This window comes from Trichomycterus rosablanca, chromosome 16, assembly GCF_030014385.1.
Source record: "Trichomycterus rosablanca isolate fTriRos1 chromosome 16, fTriRos1.hap1, whole genome shotgun sequence".
In the NCBI taxonomy this organism is placed as follows: Eukaryota; Metazoa; Chordata; class Actinopteri; order Siluriformes; family Trichomycteridae; genus Trichomycterus; species Trichomycterus rosablanca.
Window position 1 is genome coordinate 24,199,825 of NC_086003.1, and position 20,980 is coordinate 24,220,804.

General features: G+C 39.3%; 1 protein-coding gene across 2 annotated transcripts in view; it reads right to left on the reverse strand.

Annotated features, from left to right (window-relative positions):
* Positions 1–630: 630 nt before the first annotated feature.
* The window catches only part of stim1b (stromal interaction molecule 1b), a 31,033-nt gene continuing 10,683 nt past the window's right edge, over positions 631–20,980 (reverse strand). The window contains exons 6-14 of one of the 2 annotated variants that reach the window (XM_063011478.1): positions 20,449–20,564; positions 19,186–19,363; positions 10,479–10,656; positions 9,936–10,103; positions 9,120–9,220; positions 8,227–8,462; positions 7,955–8,035; positions 5,060–5,123; positions 631–3,353 (exon numbers count right to left, since the gene is read on the reverse strand). In XM_063011478.1, coding sequence (XP_062867548.1) covers positions 2,936–3,353; positions 5,060–5,123; positions 7,955–8,035; positions 8,227–8,462; positions 9,120–9,220; positions 9,936–10,103; positions 10,479–10,656; positions 19,186–19,363; positions 20,449–20,564 — 1,540 coding nt within the window. In that variant the 3' untranslated portion in view covers positions 631–2,935. The remainder of the gene's footprint in view (positions 3,354–5,059; positions 5,124–7,954; positions 8,036–8,226; positions 8,463–9,119; positions 9,221–9,935; positions 10,104–10,478; positions 10,657–19,185; positions 19,364–20,448; positions 20,565–20,980) is intronic. The other variant, XM_063011480.1, reaches the window with a different exon arrangement.

Here is a 20,980-nt window from a genome sequence, read left to right on the forward strand (position 1 = left end):
CCATGTGCGGAGTTTACCACGCAGTCTGATTCCAAACAAACTCTGACTCAAAACAGCTTTAATTTATGGTTAAATGATTAAAAGTTTAAACATGTTTGAATGAGTTCTGTCTTTTTTTTTTATTTAAAAGTGATTGTTTTGTTGTTTTAAATTTAAATTATTAAATGCAAGTGTTTTTATTCAGGTTAAGGTAGATGTGCAGCCTGACAGCTGTAGGTTAAGTACAATTACAAAACCACCAGAGGAGGGAATATGGGGTTAAACATGTATATAACTGATGCGAGTGCAATAATGAAACTTTTTTGCTTTTTTTAATTATCAGTCACTAACATCCCTAGTGACAAAAACAGGATTAGTGAAGTAAAAAAAAAAAAACACAGGGAAACAAAAAAACTGGATACCTTGTTGGAAAATCAAAGGAATTCTTTGAAAACACTAGAGTCCAGTGAGGGCTACCTATAAAGTTAATCCTAGTGATATTCAATCCACTGGGATATAAGAATTCTGTGAAAGTTAATCCCAGATGTCTTCTGCATAAAGTGCTTTAGGACTGTTCTGTTACCTGTAGTGAGGTATATATGTAATTTCATAACTTGAAAACCAACCTAAAATAAATTTGAAAAGAAAAAGTAATTAGCATCGTTTAAGATTTATGGTTTAATACAGAAGCAGAACAGCTGCAGCATAGCATTAAAAACAGTCGTGTGTAAACGAGACCCAACATGTTCATGGATGCCAGACTACATTAATGAGTCTTTTGAACAGATGTATATACAGTCTTGAACAGAATGATTCAATATTTATGTTCTCGATGGACTAAATAATGGCTTAATATTTAGAAAAAACTACTTTTTTCAACCATCAGAGCTTACATCCAAAGCTCCATTACTTTATTCAAAGCATCTTAAAATTGTGACTGAATACAGTTCAAGCAATTGATGGTTAAGGGCCTTGCTCAAAGGCCCAACAGGGGCAACTTGGCAGTTGTGGGGGTTTAAACTGGCAGACGTCTAGAGACACAGATTTGACTGTGGAAGGGGGTGGCTGAAGCCCTGCGATGGATTGAAGCCCTGTATTCCAGCTTTGCTCAGTGTTGCTCAGTAAAACTGGACCCGCTAAGACTCAATGAAGCAGCTGATAAAGACAGAATGCATTTTCATAAATTCAAATTTATTTAAACATCTGGTGTGAAAAGCCTGGAGTATTTATCACTGTTAGGTAAAACCCTTATTTTTTAATTAAAATTTTAATTAAAAAAAGAAAATCAACGTTTAGATTAATGTATAACAGCTTTCCTTCTGACGCTCATGTACATCTCAGAAAACTACTGAATTATATCAAAAACTATTCTTATTTTCTATGCTAACATTGTGCTACTTACCAAAGGCTAAACTGACCACTTATGCTACTAGGCCTTTAAACAGACAGAAGTGGTTTCTTTCAAAATCTAAACAAAACACAAGTGGCCTATTTGTGAAATAAATAATTTTACATGAAATCACAACATGGCTTCTTTCTCCAAAACAACAACCTGTTTGTTCCTGTTCGTCAGCTCAATTATGCTAGAAACCAAAATGTAAAATTCAACAGTTGCTCCCTGACACTCTTAAATACTAAACAACATTTGACTCTTTTCATACCATCAGAAAAACTTTACAAGCAAGATTACAGTCAGGTGACTCTCGGGTAGTGTTGGAGAGCCACAGCAGCAGGGTCCTGGAGACCGGGATTCAAACCTCGCCTCTGTAGACTTAAGAGGTCGGTCATCATCTCCAACAAAATTTTACATCTAGTGAAGATATTAGCAAGAGAAGGTTATTAATCTACCTCACGTGGAAAACGGTCTCAGACTTTAAACAGCCTGAATCTTCTAATGAACGGTTTTACAAGGTTTTACAAATACGACTTTTTAATTCATGCTTCTCCGTCTCTTCATGAACTGGTGTTTGCATCCTTTCTTTCAGCTTCCTGTCCTGTCACGTGTGCTGCTGTACAACATTCTGAACAGTACAGTCTGCTGGAAATGTGCATGAAGTTAAGTTAAATTAAGTATTTGGTAGTGACCAGGTGAATTACAGCAGCAGGTCATCGTCCCCCACCCAAACATTCCCCTTAACATGCTAGCTATTCAGCAAAACAGTACGCTCTGGTTTTATTTGTAGCCAGTAAAGATCGAGTGAAAACCTTTTCTCAACTTGCTTTATTTATATTAGCTTGACAAATTTGTTTTATTTTATTTTACAGATATTTTCCAGATGAAAGTAGGAACTATTAAATTGACCTACTGAACCTCTTAACAGTCTGACTTTATAAAGATTTTGTAAAACATTTCTCACATCATGATATTTAACAGACCTGCTATCTGGTACTTTTTTCAACCATCAGAGCTTACATCCAAAGCTCCATAACTTTGTAAGACATACACTATATGGTACACTAAAAGTACATGAAAACCCTTCCTAATGACTGAATTTGGTTGTTTTAGGTGTGCCCACCTTCTAGTCAAAAACCCTTACAAGGTTCTCTAATGGTTGGGCCCTCTGTGAGGAGTCGAGTCAGGAACATGGGTGTCCAGAGCTCGCCCAGAAAAAGTGAAAAGCCTTAAGACAAGAACTGGAACACTTATTACCCTAATGAGTTAGCTAATATATCATGCATGTGGATAAACTACCATGTTTTTAAGTAGAGGTTAACTAGAGGAGTTGTTGTCAGGCAACTAAAACTTGGGTCTGGGCAGGCATGAAGAGAACTGGTGGACAACTTGTGTAAAAAAATCTAGCTTGTTAAGCTCTGATTATCATACCTGCAGCTAAACTGCTTTTTGCATCAGAATGGAAGACGTTTCTCTAATTTCTCCCTTCCAACTTTGAAACCAAACATTTTTTTGGTGCTAATGGGGCTTTGCATTAGATGAAACTTTTCTGAGTTCGACATGTCACTGCTGTTTCTTTTGCTTGTGCTTGTTAAAGAGTCTATGGAAGGTGTGCTTTTTGCGACTGGAGCTTGGGACGTCCGCGTCCTCCCCTGTGGACCCACTGTCCTCGTCTCCCGGGTTCTTCTTGCCTCCGCTGTTCTTTTTACCTGCTGGGAATGGGCCGTCAATTTCAGCACTGAGGGAGTGTGTGGAGGCGGCCGAGCTCAGGCCACTGGACTGACTGTGGATCTCTCCCAGACTGGCACACTTCTCCATGCTGCAGACTTTATTTTGGAACAGGGGACTGTCAGTCGAGCCTCCTCCACCATTAGACCTGTACAGAGCAGACCTGCTGCTCAGCGCTGTAGAAGAGCCTCGCTGACTCTCGCTGTACTGACCCAGAGAAAGAGACGAGTCCGAGTCCGAGTGGTTCAGATCCCTGCGTGAGACAAAAACAGAGTGAAGTGCTTATCTTAAAATGGAGAGGAAATAGATTATCTAAAGTAAAAAAGAGGCAAATAATAAACATATCATCACACATGGAATCAATTACCGGAATACATGCTCAGTGTCTGAATTTGTTCTTTAGTTTTGTACTTGAGTAAAAAGCTATAATATGTAATAGAAGACAATTAGTTCAATTAATTCAATTCAATTAATGATGCATTTAAACAAACAATTCAAGGAAAGGTCACACCAAACATGACTAAGTGATCAATCACATATAGGGAAAAACACCATAAACCTGTAAACATGCAGTGAGAATAGACTCCCATTTCTCAACCTCTGTCACATTTGCTTTCAAGCAAAACAAGTTAAAGTCTATTAAGAGCTTTCTGACTCGCCTCTGGATGCAGTCTGGGTTAGAAGGAAAGTGCAAAATAAGCCTTAAGTGACAGATTGGAACTATTGTGTACATCATTTACAAAAGTAAATTCTAAAAAAAATCTTATTTTTTATATTTTCTTATTTTGCTATTAGTGTAAACAGTAGCATCAAGCTTTCGAATCTTTGAATCAGAGGCCAATTAGATTGACATTTAAGCGCAGGAATAAAGCAAGCGGTAAAGACCAAGCGTCAAAGCGATACATGCATGGATGTTTGACCATGAGCTTGTTCTAAAATAATAGGTGATAAATGTCTTCTCCAAACTGTGGACATAAAAGCTGCCAATCATCTTGATAGGCATAATCACAAGATTATGAAATGCTTCTGTATGAGATTGTGCCTATTCCACCATGAAAGCATTTGTGAGGTCAGCCACTGGACAAAAATACCAGGTCAAATTCATCCTGAAGATGTTTGATGGTTATAAGGTCAGGCCTCTGTGCGGGCCACTACAGTTCTCTACATCAAAACTCATCAAACCATGTCTTTATGGACTAGGCTGGAACAGGAAAGGGCCATTCCCAATCTGTTCTCACAAGGTTGGAAGCATATCATTTATTTTATCTGAACTTATACACTTGTTAGCATTGGTGTGGCTAAAAACACCAGAACTCAATAATACTTATATACTTATTATTGTAATAATTAGTGGAAATGTTCACATACTTTTGACCATATAGTATATTTATCCCATCACACAGTGATGGCCACACCACGATTAAATGCCACACCACGATTAAATTACACTACTTTTTAATTAAAATGACCATTCTGCAGCTTTAATACATGCATAAACCAACCGAACTGCTGCAGTGGGGTCAGAATTTGCCATTTACACTCTTTTTAGTCTTAAGCACAGCACTTGCCATGAACCTAAGTGCTATAAAACAGTCACACACACAGAGTTTGCTACACCCTTATAGTGCTGTAAGAGTGTGGGGGTACCCAATGCTTTCGGCTCTCCGGTGTTGCCAGGCAGCACCAAATCCAGAGGGTGGCAGACCGTACACCACATCCACAGAGTGGCAGTTGGATGAGTGGTAGAGCAGGCCAGCAAAACAAGGACCGGAAGAAGAAGAGGGTGATGGCAGGACAGGAGAAGTAATAGATGAAACAGTAACAGAGGAGGAAAGAGAAGACATGGACAGGAACTCAAGCTGGCCTATTGAGTGACTGCGAGTGTGTCTTGTATACGGGCGACTAGGGGCCCGAGGGGCACCCATGGCCACCATGTCACGCTTTGTGTCCTCTACCAACCTCTGGGAGCCGTAGCTCAGCGATGGGTCAGCAAGCCGTGGACGCACCAACGCCATATTTGAAGCTGTGGAGAATACACACATAAACACACGCACGCACACATGCACACACATTTATATGTAAGTAAGAGTAAAATCAAAAGTCATTTCCCAATGAGTTGTGTTTACAAAACATTTTATACACTTCATGGCCAAAAGTATACAGACACATAAATAACCACATCCATACAAGCTTGTTAAATCATTAAATTATGCTTTTCTAAAAGGACTTCTCACAGAGGTTTGGATCAGTTTGTTTCCATTTACACCACAGTCCAATTTCAGCACTTTTTTACTATTTAGTAACCTTAATGCAAGGGGCTAAGGGGGGTATTGTTATACTGACACAGGAACTAGATTTTCTTAAAACTGTTGCCACAAAGTAAAAAAATAAAAAAATTCCCTAATAATTCTTTTTTACACTTTCCAAACTTGCCACACTGAGATACGTCACTCTCAAGAGTCCAGTAGTGGTGTGTTATACACTAACTCGACCAACAATTACTGTTGCGCATGACAATTCTAGGTTTTTATGGGGCTGCTCAGCTTAAGGAAACCCAAATCCATTAAGCTTAGAACACACAGCAGCTGAGAAATTTGTCTGAAACAGGACAAAGTTGCATCTAAATCAACGCCACATTTAAGGTCACTGAGCTTTCCGGTAGAATCTATTCAATCCATTTTCTTTGCCTGTGAATACAGCATGACTGTATGTTTTATTTTATTAAACTATTAGCAAAGCATGTGGCTGAAAAAGCTAGTTCAACGGTTGGCACACCTACTTTTGGCCATCTAGCGTATGATCAAGCATTTACTGTAAAAAGATAAAAAAAATCTTTAATACATTTCAAACACTGCAGTAACGAGGGGAAAAGGGAGATGTTCGTGAGTGCATAAAAATGTGTCAGCTCAGTTGGAGGACTCCCACTATAAGAAATTAGAATCTACTGTGAAAGCAATAGAGGAGGTCCGGACATAGAAATGACAATGCAACATAATTGTATAGCAAATAGAGGAACCGTTACAGGAGGAAGAAAGCTGGTGATAACAGGAAGTGCCGAATGATCTGTGCTAAAAAGAAAGTCAGATAGGTTAAGCAACGTTATAGCACAATAAAGGAAGTTTGCTGGAGGATATGCATGAACAGTGCACACAGAAGCATACAACACACAGTCAGATAAAGAATTCAGTGCTGCTGTGTTAGTTGCTATAAAAAAAACAGTCTGACGTCAAATCATGACATTTTCAGATCTAAACTGTTGGAGGTTTGGCACAAATCAGTAGGGGGGATTTCTAGATCTAAATCACAGTATCTTTACTGGTTCTGGCCTAAAAACCCAGAATCAGAATTTTCCAATCTAATCTACTAGCATATTTTAGATTGATGGTGATTGATGTGACACAAATGATACACCTGCAAACAGGACACCTATCAACTTAATTCATGCTAATTGTGTTTATAATGTTTGTAAATATAAACTTTTGATTTATGTAAGCACAATGACTTATGTGAGTAAAGTATTTGCATTAAAAGTATTTTCATCAGTTTTGGTTAAATACTAAAAAAGGAAAGTTTCATGTAACACAAAAAAACGTCTCCTTCATCAGTGGTGGCTGTTGGTTTTGTGGGCGTTTTAATAAATCATGTGCTGGTTAAGAATTATTGTCCCATCGTCTTATTTTGTATGAAGACTACAAAGCCAGGCCCTCCGTCCAAGACAGTTTGAACTTAAGAATCTAAGAGTTCTGGACACAAAGTAAAAGGTTTCAAAAGCAAACTGGAATTGTAGGAGTGGAGCCTGGGCAGGAACTATGGAAAACAGATGGAAAGTATCTGGACTCATGGCTGAGTGGGTTTGACTGAAAATATGCAAACACAATTGGTTTAAACTTGTATCTATGCAACATGTCAGACTTGGTCGTGATTAGATCTGCACCTCAGAATACACAAAATTCTCAAAAATGTTTTCAGTTGTTCATTTGGTTTATGTGTTACTGATCACTTTTTGAATGATTTTGAACATTTCCTGAAATTGCATGAACAAATCCTAATGCTTTTTAATCAGAAGAGAATAAAAGTAATAGCAATTTTATTTAAAGGTTAATAGAGGAAACATTTACATCTACATACAGACATGATTAGCTATGTTACTACAGTTCACCCAGTGATTTCTGGGAAGCCTGACCAGCTAGGACCCTGACCAGGGTTGACCTGGTTAAAAATATGTTCACATTTTCCATACCCTGAGAAAAGTAGAGGTTCTACACTGATTCAAAAGGCTTATCTGATTTAGATTTGTTCAAGTTTTTAGATTAGTTCATGATGGCTTTAGATGTAACATTAATAACACATAAACACATGTAGACTTTACTGTTAAGATTTAATTGGCGCTGGCCCGGCAGTTTGGAACACAACTGGCAAAATCTAATAAAGTCTTCTTTTTTGCAAATGCATGTACTAACATAGTTCAACTAAGGGGATAAATCCCCAAAAAGTTAGGTACTGCAGTCTTTAATTTTGGTGTTCTGTAGAGAGATCTAGGTTGACATTTTCTGTTAAGAAAAGGTTAATTAATGGGTTTAACAAGCTCTATTATTATTGGCAGTGCCAATACTGTGGTTGTGTTAAAGGCCTCAGCAAATTTGCAAAAGCCAACCAAAACGATGAGTGTCCTGTCCTTAATGATGCCCTCTTACATGATAATACAAATATTTAGCCCTGTAATAAAATCTCCAACATCCTGCTTGGTGTTAGTAATGCAAATTCCAGAAACAGTCAGAGAAAAAAGTCAGAGGGCAGTGGCAGGGAGACACAGGAAACTGTTAGGATTGGCTGAAAAATAAATATGGTGCCAACCAGAATTCTTCCACAGGGAATGGCTCTCAGAGGCCACGGGCCAAAGGTCGCTCACCCGCCGGTCCATCTGCCAAGCGGCATCTGTAGGCATCACTTCATTAAAACAGTGGTTTATAAAGCTTGCATTCATTTCTTTCCTAACAAATACAGCTCGAAATATCACAGCTCAGAATATCACACATTTTATTCATTCAGGCACTGACCAGCTAACCATTTGGATTCAGTGGCACAGCACAGCAGGACTAGGTGTCAAGAACAATGTGGGAACTTACAGCGCAGGGTTCCAGGGGACAGTATGTCCTCGTCCATGTCATCCAGATCGTCAGAGAGCAGCAGGTGCTGTGAAGGGGGAGGACGGATGCCTAGGCAGACAGGGTCCAGATTGAGCGCGGAGGCCAACCACGCCATGCCAGGGTTGTTCACGACATTCAAGCCTGTAAGAGACTCGATCTGCTGCCAGCGATGCAGCTTCTCTCTTAGAGCTGCAGTCACCTCACCTAAAGCCTGTCTGTAAGATGGAAACCTGGTCAGTGTACACAGTGAATGGGTTGCCATTCAATAAATAATTATTAGAACTCCCTTCATCCTGATCAGACTTACAGAGGCTCTGGCAGGAATACCCTCTATACCCCCTTCACAGTGCTGTACGATGCTTGCAGCTTTAAAACAATGTGTCAGCATGTTTTTTTTGCAAGATCCATGCCACATCACTCAAGACTATAAACATTAGATACTTAGTCAGTTCCAACAGCAGTTTTTAGTCAAAAGGGTCATAATGATTTAATTCAAAATAACCTAATATGCTTTTTTATTCAATAGCTTAGCTTGTTTGTTTGTTTTGGTTTAGCTGGTCTTCCAGCCTGACCAGCATACAAAATCTCTCTTAAAGACCAGCTTGGCCAGCCTGACCAACTGAAGCAGGCTACAAGGCTATTTTTAAATCAAAGTTTCACAACAGTAGGGTGGCACTGCTTAGACCAATCTAACTTGAACCATCTTAAACTGTCACTATATTGTGAACCATGCTGAGTTAAGGTTAGATTATGTGTGGCATAATTACTCTGTAAATCTTTAGCTAGAAATGCTAATGTGCTTAATTTGTAAATAATAAGTGCATAGGCTATATAACAGGTGATGCAACGTCTTTTATCATTAAAAGACTCACTTAGCTGACAAGATTTGGTGATCAACGTCGTCCAGTGATGAACTGTGTGCCACGTGGAAGGTACCAAACAATGTTCCCTTTTTCCGCTTGATCTTCTCAGCCTGGCAGAACAGCAGAACCACACACATGAACTGACTATTGACATGCTAGGTTTTCATTATACAGTGCTAAACAAGTCATTTCACATGTCTGATTGCTTCTGTTACTAAATATCCGTCATACTGGGAAGCACGTTCAGCAGGTGTGTACATGAGTTTTGTCATGTTAGTCTATTCTCTCCACCTCCATTAAGCATGCAGACAAAGGAACAACTACTGTAAACTGCCCCAGGTGTAAGTTAGTGAGTGTGTAGTGCCCTGAGACAGACTGTTGCCCTTTCCAGGGTGTATTCCTGCCTAGTATTTTCAAGTGGCATCAGTAATTCCAGAATAATGTAATTACTAATGATGGAGGAGGAAACATGCTGACTGCAGTTTTAGAGATTAGAAATTTTTCATTTCATTAACAGCTTTTTCCTGGTCAGGGTGGAGGTGGGCAAATCATGTCTGTTTACACAGCAGGCTGGCCGATATCACAGCTGATATTTGAACCCCAGATCTCAGAAGTAGTGGGCTAGCGTATTTTACTGCTGCGCCACCCGGGTAAAGAAATAATAACCCTGTTTACTAAGAAGTGCAGCCCACACCCCATGTGTCCCCGGACATGAACGACCCACAGGTCACAGATTACGAACCCGTTTCAGATGTACAGAAGGTGTATAAATAATGGAGTGAGTGCATGCATGTCATTATGATTGAGTGTTACTGTGCAGCTCACCCCTTCTTTAGCCATAAGTAGCTGTTTCTCAGCACTCTGTTTCTTTATGTTGTAGTACTGAACCTCCACCTCATGTGTGAGCTGCAGCCACTTCTGTAGAGGTTCAGGAGGAGTCCAGCACCTTCTCGATTCCAGCTCACTTTCTGCTTTCTTCAGGGCTGTACGCACCTACAACACACACAAAAGCAGACACACACACACAAAATTTGGCAAAGAATATATTAGTCCTCATAATTTATGGGGTCTCTTTAACACTTGCAATTTAACAGAGTAAGTCATGGGACAGTTCATGTATGAATAGAAGCTGATGCATTACAGGTGGATGCGCTGATGCCTTTTGATGTTAGCACAGTAAAAACAAAAGCAGTGTCAGAAAAGTTGTGTGATACAAAATCAGTTAACAATTGAATGACACAGTACGGTGCACTGTAGAGCAAGTGTCTTTAATTGGTCTTAAACATAAAAAATGGGTATGGGACACTATTACACAGCACAATGCTGAGAACCACTGCTCTGCAATGCTGTTGTTTATTTGTTTAGTACCTGCTCTAGTTCTTCTTCAGCGTATGTCTGGCGGCTCAGTTCGTTCTCTGTGCCTTCGCGCAACTCTCGCAGTCTCTGAGCCTCTTGCTTCGCTGTATTTATCTCATCTCTCAACTTCTGTTCCAGATTTACCTTCTCCACCTCCACTGAGCGGTGCTCATCCTGGGCTACCTGCAGCCTTAACACGAACACACACACGCACACATACAAATGTATTAACATGCTTTTCTTTGTCATGATCAACAACGTTCAGTAGGAATAAATAATTGTGGAATATTTTGGTACATAAGTGATTTTCTTTTATTCTAATAAATACAAACAGCTTAGGAGCAGTTAACTAACGGTTATTAGTTCATATGAATGATTGCATGTCTTAATCACATCACTTTTCCTTCTTTTCTGTCTTACTATTATTTCTGTACTTTCTCTCATTTCCCTGTTGGTTATCGGGTATATACTGTATATATTATCTCAGACTCTGGCGCCCCCTGCTGGTCGCACTCATTCGCCACGTATAATGCTGCTTTCTGCTTTTATACACCGGGCAGTGATGAATGTTTTCAGCAGGTCCTGACATGGACAAACGACGACGCTGATAAACACACAGCACTTACTCATTTTGAGTGTTTTGCTAGTTTCTAGTTGGTTCAAGTCGTTGTTTCCATTTTTTTACCACAATTGCTTATTAAATTCTTCAGAATGAAACAGATAAATTATAATGCTTCATGTCCTGGTTCCACAGGCATTAACAAATGGGATAAAAACACGCTGGCACCCCAGCTAGGGGTCAGGCTAGTTGTTTCCGTTTAAATACATCCTGGGAAAGTCTAGAGCAGGGGTGTCAAACTCATTTTCACCGAGGGCCATGTCTGCAATATGGTGACCCTCAAAGGGTCGATTGTAACGTATCCTGCTGTGATTGCAGTCTGCTTTTTAAGTCTTGGACAATTTGTTGTTTTTCTTGGAGGCTAAATTCTGTGTTTAGTGCCAAAAATGCCAAATTTATACTGTATATTTATAACATATACCTACATTTATATTGTACTCCTTTACCACAGACGCAGCCTCATAATAATGAAATTTTTTTCCTTTATTTTAGCTTATAGACAAAATACAGCATTGGGTGGATGAACAGATACCAATGCTCTGTCTTGGACATATTATTTTAAAAAATTAGTTAATTGGAAAAGAGAATTATGCTTGACAGTTCAGTTCAGGTAAGAGAGGAAGAGGATGACCAGCAATAAGATTAATGTATACAATTAGTGGAACAATGAACTAGCCATTAAGAAGCCTGAAGACCCAAACAAAATACAGTGGTACCTTGTATCTTAACATACCCTAAACTCAAAATCTTTGAAACTTAACGCCCTTAATCAAGAAATTTGTACCCTTAAACTCAATGTTTTCCTTAAACTCAACATGTTCAGTTTGTTTTTACCAATTTATTTATGTACTTTCAAATTAACAATGAATAGTCGCTTTGTTCAGTGCTCGGCTTGAGTGGTGCGGTAAAACGTCATCAAAGTGAGCATATGAGATGCATTTGTGTGGAATAACCATCAGATTCACTCTGAAAGCTCCACATGTATCTGTGTTTAGCTGGATTTTCCTCACTGTTTGACTTTTAAACTTGTGTTACAGCTCGGGGTTCTAGGAAATTGTAAGAATCAGCTTTTTATTTCAGTGTTTTTTATATTGTGTGTGTGTAATTTTCAGTGTATAAGTGTCAAAAACAACCCCGTTATTTTATATTAGCCTAAAATATATGCAAGTCCACGGGACCATGGAATGCATTAACAGGTTTTCCATACATACTTATGGGAAAAAATACCTTGAAACTCAATGCCTTTTAAAGTCCCAGAACCAATTGATGTTGAGTTTCATGGTACCACTGTATTTTGGAACACAATCCATATGGTCGGTAGAAGTCAGAATCAACTTAACAGCACTTAATAATAATAATAGCAATAATGGAGCACTTTCTTAACACTTGACCAGAATTTTACACTATTAAGTTCCTACATAATTATTTTTGCACTTTTCTAAATGGAAAACTGTAATAAATACCAATGCTGGAGAAGAAAAAAATCAATAAATAAACAAACAGAAGCAGAGCAAAGTGACAAAGAATCTGAATGAAAACTGGACTGATTCAATGCATGGTGGTATTTCCTAGTGTAGTGATCTACTGCCACAGTTGTACCACTAGGAGGGAGGCTAGTGTAGCTATAATAAAGTAAACTCAGGTCATGTGTTGCATTGTGGGTGCTGTTATAGCTAACACCTCCTTGTGGTTAGAATGTCAGAAAGCACATGGGCCATAAAAAAAAAAAAAACAAGACATGACCTGTCACTACTGCAACTAGGTGGTTAGACTTCCAGCACTCAAACAGTCTGAATATAGAAGGCTGAGTCAAACCACTTCCGCATGGTTAATCAACAAAATAAAAGCTTCTTCCTACTCCAATTTGGAGTTCAATGCACTATGATCAAAAGTATGTGGACACTCCTAATTATTAAGTTTAATTGGTTCAGAGTGTGCAAAAGTGAGGTAGATAAAGACATGGTTTGATGGTTTGAGTGTGGTGTGGAAGAACCCAAGTGGCCTGCACAGAGCCAGTCCTCATCCCCACTGAACCCATTCGGGATAAAGTGGAATACTGATTGTGAGGTTGTCTTCCAACATCAGTGGATCCAAATGAGCCCAAATTCCACAAATAGAAGAATTGAGGCTGTTATGGTTGCAAAGTAGGGGCAACTCTATATTAATGCCTGTGGTTTTGGAATGGGATGTCCAAAAAGCTCATGGTCAGGTCCATACACAAGAAGAATAAAAACACAATGTGTGTATAGGTGTAGAGTTCTGATGCAGTTGGAATAGGAGCAGGAAGTAAGATATAAACTAACTGACACATACACAGCACTGGGAAAGGCTAAACACACAAAAAAAAACAGAAAGAAAGAGGAAGGGACAAAGGTAGACAAACATAAAGCGAGATAAACCAGCATACTTGAATCTGTTTAATCATGAAGCATGAAACCGGTTTGACTAGGCGAAGGTTGAAGAGCGGGCAAGTTAGTGTGAGATAGTTATTGTAACACAGATACCAATTATCATGAACAAAAACACAGAGTATGGGAAGGTTAAAGGAACCATCAATGTGCCACCCTGAACCAATAGTCTTTTAAATCCAGTGCCATTAAAAAGTATTTGCCCCCTCCTGATTACTTATTTTTGCATATTTGTAACACTAGTGGAGGCTCAGTGATTAAGGTATTGGCCTAATAATCATGCCCACCATCATCAAACTGCCACTTCTGAACCTTTGGCTAAAGCCCTTAACCCTAAATTGCTCAAACTGTATTCAGTCACAGTATATGGCTTTGGAAAAAGCATCATTTAAATGCCTTAAACGTAAACACAAATGATGTTAGATCATACAATAAGAAATAAAAGCACATAAAGAAATATGAAACCCAGTTTTTAAGGGATTATTAAAAAAAGGGGTCACATCCAGGGTGTGTTACTGCATTGTGCCCACTGATTCCAGGAAAACCGAACCCACCACAACCATGACCAGGATAAAGCACAGGTAAAACATTGAAAAAATAAAATGTACAGAATAGTTTCTAAATCTACTGTATAAATACTTAAGACAATTCCAAAGGAGTCAGAGTAATATTGGTGTTGCATACCCTTTTTTCATTACATTTCATTTTCATGTTTTGCCACTGCTTTATTATGGTCAGGTTCATGTTTACCCAGAATCACTAGCCATGATGCAATAACACGTAGCCAATCATGTCTGCATTCTTGAGTGGTGCCACAGTCTATTATGCTAGCCCACCACCGAGATGTGGGTTCTTAGCTGTACATACATGACTGGCTATGACCAAGGCCCTGCAATGGAGTGGTGTCCTGTCTGGGGTGTGTGCATTGCGCCTAGTGCTTGCGGAAAACCGGACCCACCATGACCATGTCCAGGATGAAAGTTAGAAGTATGAATAAATAAAAAGTCAGTCACATGTGCCATCAACTTTTGTATTAGACATATAATGGTATTGTGAGAGTACTAGTACAGTATGTGGTTTAGGAAAGACACTAAAATGACAGCAGCGTAATGTTGAGCACTTCTATGATGTTAGAATCAAAGATTTTTAAGAACCTGTAACCTGCACTAAACGGATCAGAGCTAAAAGCTTCAGCTTAATACAATATGTGCACTCCAACTATTTCATAGCTGTACAACTGTCTAGAACAAACAGAGCAGATTCACTGCAGAGCAGTCTGCTTTTCTTGCCATTTAAGGACTTTTGAAAGAGGCTTATTTCACTCAGGCCTCTATCAGCAATATCAAACTGCCAGGAAATGAAGCGTTTCGGGAAGGAAATTAGCTCTGCAGGAAAGAGGAGCATGGCTCAAGGTTTATAACAGTGCAGTGTTTATACAGAATAAACAATAATATGGTACCCACTACTGCTGGGACCCAGGGTTCAAATACCATAGCTATGGGCGGTCGAGTGTCTACACACAGACATGATTGGCAATGACTGGGGGGGCTGGGGTTGTCCGAGGCCCTGCAATGGATTGGCATCCTGTCCGATGTGTAGTACTTTACTGCGCTCAATGATTCTAGGGAGAACGAGCCCTTACAACCATGACCAGTATAAAAAAGCATAGGTAAAACATAAAAATAAAATAAAATAATATGATAAGACAGAACTGCAGTTTGCACTTAAAATGTAAGGCAGATTATGTGTAGTTCTGCAGCCTTTTATACACAAAAGACAAACCAAGCTCATTTAAGTATTTATTCAATCAACAATTCACTTATTAAATAAATGTTTAGTAAGACATTGTGTTAGTTTGTAGTTTTATAGATACTGCATGTTGCACACTGCCTATAACATATTGAATACATTTCCCTGAATCACTAATGCTGTTTGTGCTTACTAGTTTGCAAGTTTGTCAAGGAGCAATGTCTGTCAGTTGGATATTTTTTTATTACTTAAGCATCGAGTATTTGAAATACACTGATCAGCCATAACATTAAAACCACCTTCTTGTTTCTACAATCACTGTCTATTTCATCAGCTCCACTTACCATATAGAAGCACACAGCAGTGGATCAGACACAGCAGTGCTGCTGGAGTTTTTAAATACTCTATTAAACACTCCGACCTAGTTGGTCCACCTTGTAGATGTAAAGTCAGAGATGATCGCTCATCTATTGCTGCTGTTTGAGTTGGTTATCTTCTAGACCTTCATCAGTGGTCACAGGACGCTGCCCACGGGGCGCTGTTGGTTGGATATTTTTGGTTGGTGGACTATTCTCAGTCCAGCAGTGACAGTGAGGTTTTTAAAAACTCCATCAACATTGCTGTGTCTTATCCACTCATACCAGCACAACACACACTAACACACCACCACCATGTCAGTGTCACTGCAGTGCTGAGAATGATCCACCACCCAAATAATACCTGCTCTGTGGTGGTCCTGTGGGGGACCTGACCATTGAAGAACAGAGTGAAAGGGGGGCTCACAAAGCATGCAGAGAAATAGATGGACTACAGTCAGTAACTGTAGAACTACAAAGTGCTTCTATATGGCAAGTGAAACTGATAAAATGGACAGTGAGTGTAGAAACAAGAAGGTTTTAATGTTATGGCTAATCAGTGTATATTTAAACTGGAAATTTTATAAATATGCACCTGTGATTGTTTTTTTTCTGTGGACTTTGATGCCTCAGCAATATGTTAGAACACTGGAATTAAAGTACTTTAATAAAATTCCTATCCAAGGAACTGTAACTCACCAACACTTACACATGAAGTGAACAGGTTACTAGAAAGGCAGGTTGGTAGGATGTTCAGGCTACTGCATCGGCATGCTGGGAGAGTAAGGCCGAAATTGGAGTGAAACAAAAACCCTGACAAAAGCACTAGTGAGAAAAAAGCCTGAGAACACTGGAGCAGTGACATCACAGTGTCTGTATAAAGGAGGATAAAAACAACATTTCCTTTACTGTCTATCAAAGATTGTTGGGAGTAAAGTCAGAGACCGCTCTCTCCCTGCATGGTAAAAGCAATGATGTCACTGGTACATTTCTCTAGCTTTTTCTTGCTATTGGCTAGAGAAGAAAATGTTTAGGCATAAAAGGGCTTTTTCTGATATTAGGAAATGTGACTGTTCGACTGTAATGCATGCGTGCGGTCCAAATGCAGTCCTGCTAAAAATGGGCTGAGAACCGCTGGTGTAATCTTATTAACAACAGCTGGACACACTAGCACTGCTCTCAGAAGAATTTAGACAGGAAATGTACACAGGAAATGTGTGAGAGAGAAAAACCAGAAATACAACAGAGCGTTCTGCTTATTATCCACTGATAGTGTGGAGTAACATTAATTGTATGTGTGGTGTGTGTATGTATGTTTACATTTATGACCAAAAATATTTGGACACCAAACCATGAGCTTGTTGGACGTTCCATTTCAAAAACAAATGGTATTAAAATAGTGACCTTTATGTGATCTTTTCAGCTGTAACAACAGCCACTTCTCCTGTGGGAATTTGTACCCATTCAGTAAAAACAGCATTTCTTTGGCTGGGCAGTGATGTTGGTCAGGAAAGACTCAACTTTTGTTCCAGTTCATTAATAAACCCCCTGAAGAGTGAACACAAACTCTGACTGGAGTCTCTAAAATGTCTTTAGTAGTCTGGCCAAAATCCAGACAGACTCCTGTAAAACATCTGTAAAGAGACTTAATGATGGTAGTTTACAGATCCTTGCCATCCACTCTGACTGAGTTTGAGAGAAAGTCCCATGAACGATGGGATAAACTGCCCAAATCTAAGTGTGCAATGCTTGAACATCTGTATTCAAGAAGACTGTCAGCTGTAATTGCTGCCAGCAGGGCTTCAACAAGTATTGTAGAAAAGACTGAATACTTTTGTGAGATAAAGATTTCAGTTTTTGAATGTTAACTAGTTTTCAAAAAAGTCTAAAAACATGTTTTTACTCTTGTGAGTAATTAGGTATACAGTGGGGCCAAAAAGTATTTAGTCAGCCACTGATTGTGCAGGTTCTCCTACTTAGAAAGATGAGAGAGGTCTGTAATTTTCATCATAGCTACACTTCAACTATGAGAGACAAAATGAGAAAAAAAATCCAGGAAATCACATTGTAGGATTTTTAAAGAATTTATTTGTAAATTATGGTGGAAAATAAGTATTTGGTCAATAACAAAAGTTCAACTCAATACTTTGTAACATAACCTTTGTTGGCAATGACAGAGGTCAAACGTTTCCTGTAAGTCTTCACCAGGTTTGCACACACTGTAGCTGGTATTTTGGCCCATTCCTCCATGCAGATCTCCTCTAGAGCAGTGATGTTTTGGGGCTGTCGCTGGGCAACACGGACTCCACAAATTTTCTATGGGGTTGAGGTCTGGAGACTGGCTAGGCCACTCCAGGACCTTGAAATGCTTTTTACGGAGCCACTCCTTCGTTGCCCGAGCAGTGTGTTTGGGATCATTGTCATGCTGGAAGACCCAGCCACGTTCCATCTTCAATCACTGATGGAAGGAGGTTTTGGCTTAAAATCTCACGATACATGGCCCTGTTCATTCTTCCCTTAACACGGATCAGTCGTCCTGTCCCCTTTGCAGAAAAACAGCCCCAAAGCATGATGTTTCCACCCCCATGCTTCACAGTAGGTATGGTGTTCTTGGGTTCTTCTTCTTCCTCCAAACACGACGAGTTGAGTTTTTACCAAAAAGTTCCATTTTGGTTTCATCTGACCACATGATATTCTCCCAATCCTCTTCTGGATCATCCATATGCTCTCTGGCAAACTTCAGATGGGCCTGGACACGTACTGGCTTAAGCAGGGGGACACGCCTGGCACTGCAGGATTTGAGTCCCTCTCGGCGTAGTGTGTTACTGATGGTAGCCTTTGTTACTTTGGCCCCGGCTCTCTGCAGGTCATTCATCAGGTCCCTCCGTGTAGTTCTGGGATTTTTGCTCACCGTTCTCATGATCATTTTGACCCCACGGGAGATTATCAATGGTCTTGTATGTCTTCCATTTTCTTACAATTGTTCCCACAGTTGATTTATTCACACCAACCTGCTTGCCTATTGTAGACTCACTCTTCCCAGCCTGGTGCAGGTCTACAATTTTCTTCCTGGTGTCCTTCGACAGCTCTTTGGTCTTGGCCATGGTTGAGTTTGGAGTCTGACTGTTTGACCTCGTTATCTGTATAAAAGACACCTGTCCACAGCCTCAAACAGGTGCCATTAATACAGATAACGAGTGGAGGACAGAAGAGCTTCTTAAAGAAGAAGTTACAGGTCTGTGAGAGCCAGAAATCTTGCTTGTTTGTTATTGACCAAATACTTATTTTCCACCATAATTTACAAATAAATTCTTAAAAAATCCTACAATGTGATTTCCTGGATTTTTTTTTCTCATTTTGTCTCTCATAGTTGAAGTGTACCTATGATGAAAATTACAGACCTCTCTCATCTTTCTAAGTAGGAGAACTTGCACAATCAGTGGCTGACTAAATACTTTTTGACCCCACTGTAAGTATAGTATTTAAGTCCAACCTGCCGGAGTCCATCAACGAGAATAAAAATAAAAAATTATCATAAAAATGCCAGTTCGCATCCCGACGTGAAACGTAAAATGTTAGATACTCACTTCTGCTGCATGTCGAGAAGACTCTGCTCTGCTCTCTGGAGCCCCTCCAGGTCCTTAATCATCCTGCCTACGTGATCCTTTGAATTTCGGTTCTGGATGTAGGCAAACCAGCAGCCGGCTACACCGATTACAATAGACACCACCAGTACAAAGTCCTTGAAGTGGCTATGTCTGCTCACTGTCCAAAAAAAAACATCTTACTTTTCTGTTTGATTTAATTTCATGTTTATTAATCACTTTATCCTGATTATGTCTGTATAGACAGCACTGCAGAAATTCAGGTAGCATAATAAACCACTGAATTTGCATTTGTGCAGTGTATTTGTAAATGTCTAATCCAAATTATCAACCAAACAGTCGGGAAGCACATATTTGCAGCTTTATCTTGAATTATTTTAAATGGCCATAGCCACAGTGGTCTTCTCTATATCTGTCTATATCAGGCTTTCCTGTTACATCATAAAGGTTTAAACAGACAGATTAGCACTTGCTATTTCCATTGCAACCCAACGGTACAGTATGCTCTGCCAATTAAATACCAGAGCAAAGGGGCAAACAATTTACCTCATATGTGACAAAAAGCCCTCAGTCAAAGTAATGTCTTTCTTCTATTTTAGTACCTACAGAGTTATACAGACTGTAAAACAGTTGAGGAATAAGATCCAACTATTTGCCCATCCAACAAGTTTATAAACAGGTGTCAACATACAAAATTGCAGTAGTCTTTATATTATGGTTATCTGTAACCATCTATACTATTATAAAAATAATAATAATAAATCATTAAAAGTATTGATAATAACAATCATTTAATAAAATAGCAGTAATAATAATAATAATAATAACAGGCACTCAGATGGCGCAGTGGTAAACTACGCTAGCCCACTACTTGAGTGTTGGATTGTTTGTCCTGTTGCATAACTCAATTAACCTTAACATTTAAATCATGAACTGACTGGATCTATTATTTTAGAGATTTTGGAAAAGAGCAGAATTTGTGATTCCGTCAATTATTTTAAATCATCTTGGCGTTACAATCCCCACACCATCAGGCAACCATTTTAATGGATTATTATTGTAGCATGGCAACATTGTTAATAGTGTTTATTATTTCAAGCTTGCTGCTCAGTAGCACAGTCAGCAAAAAGTTTTGCTGTGTATCGGGTGAAAGACGAAAGCGCTGCGATAAGTGACAATCTGCGCCCAGCCTCGCTGTGAACGAAGCACAAGCCGCTTATCATAATTTCACTTTCACCTGCTTACCTGATGGAGGGCCGAACAGCACAGTGTCCAGCGCTTTAAGCTGCAGTTTCTGAGTATGACTGCGATCCAGAATCTTCAGCAGAGACAGGGTCAGGGTGGCATTCTTTACTGCCAGTCTAATCATCACAAGACACAAAAACTTTTACTCCAGACTGAAGAGTAAACATGATTTGTAAACACTACAAAGTAGTTTGATGTGTATGGTGTAGAAAACATGGGATGGGGCATTTGCCAAAAAGGAGCATTTAAAATACATTGAAAACATGCTAAACAGGTTATACAAGCATGCATGGATATTTAAAAAAGGATCCAGGAAAGGATTTGTCCTTGACAGACAAAGATCAACAGTTTTCCCAATAGCAAGAATTCACCCTCTGCAGTGCATATTATTACAAGATTTAGGAAATATAAAGATAGCTTTGTGCATAATGGGTTAGGCCCGAAAACCACTGCAAAATTCCTAAGAGCAGCAAGCTTCTGTGATGATATCATCATATAAGCTTAAGAATACTTTGGCATAGCACTGTAAAAA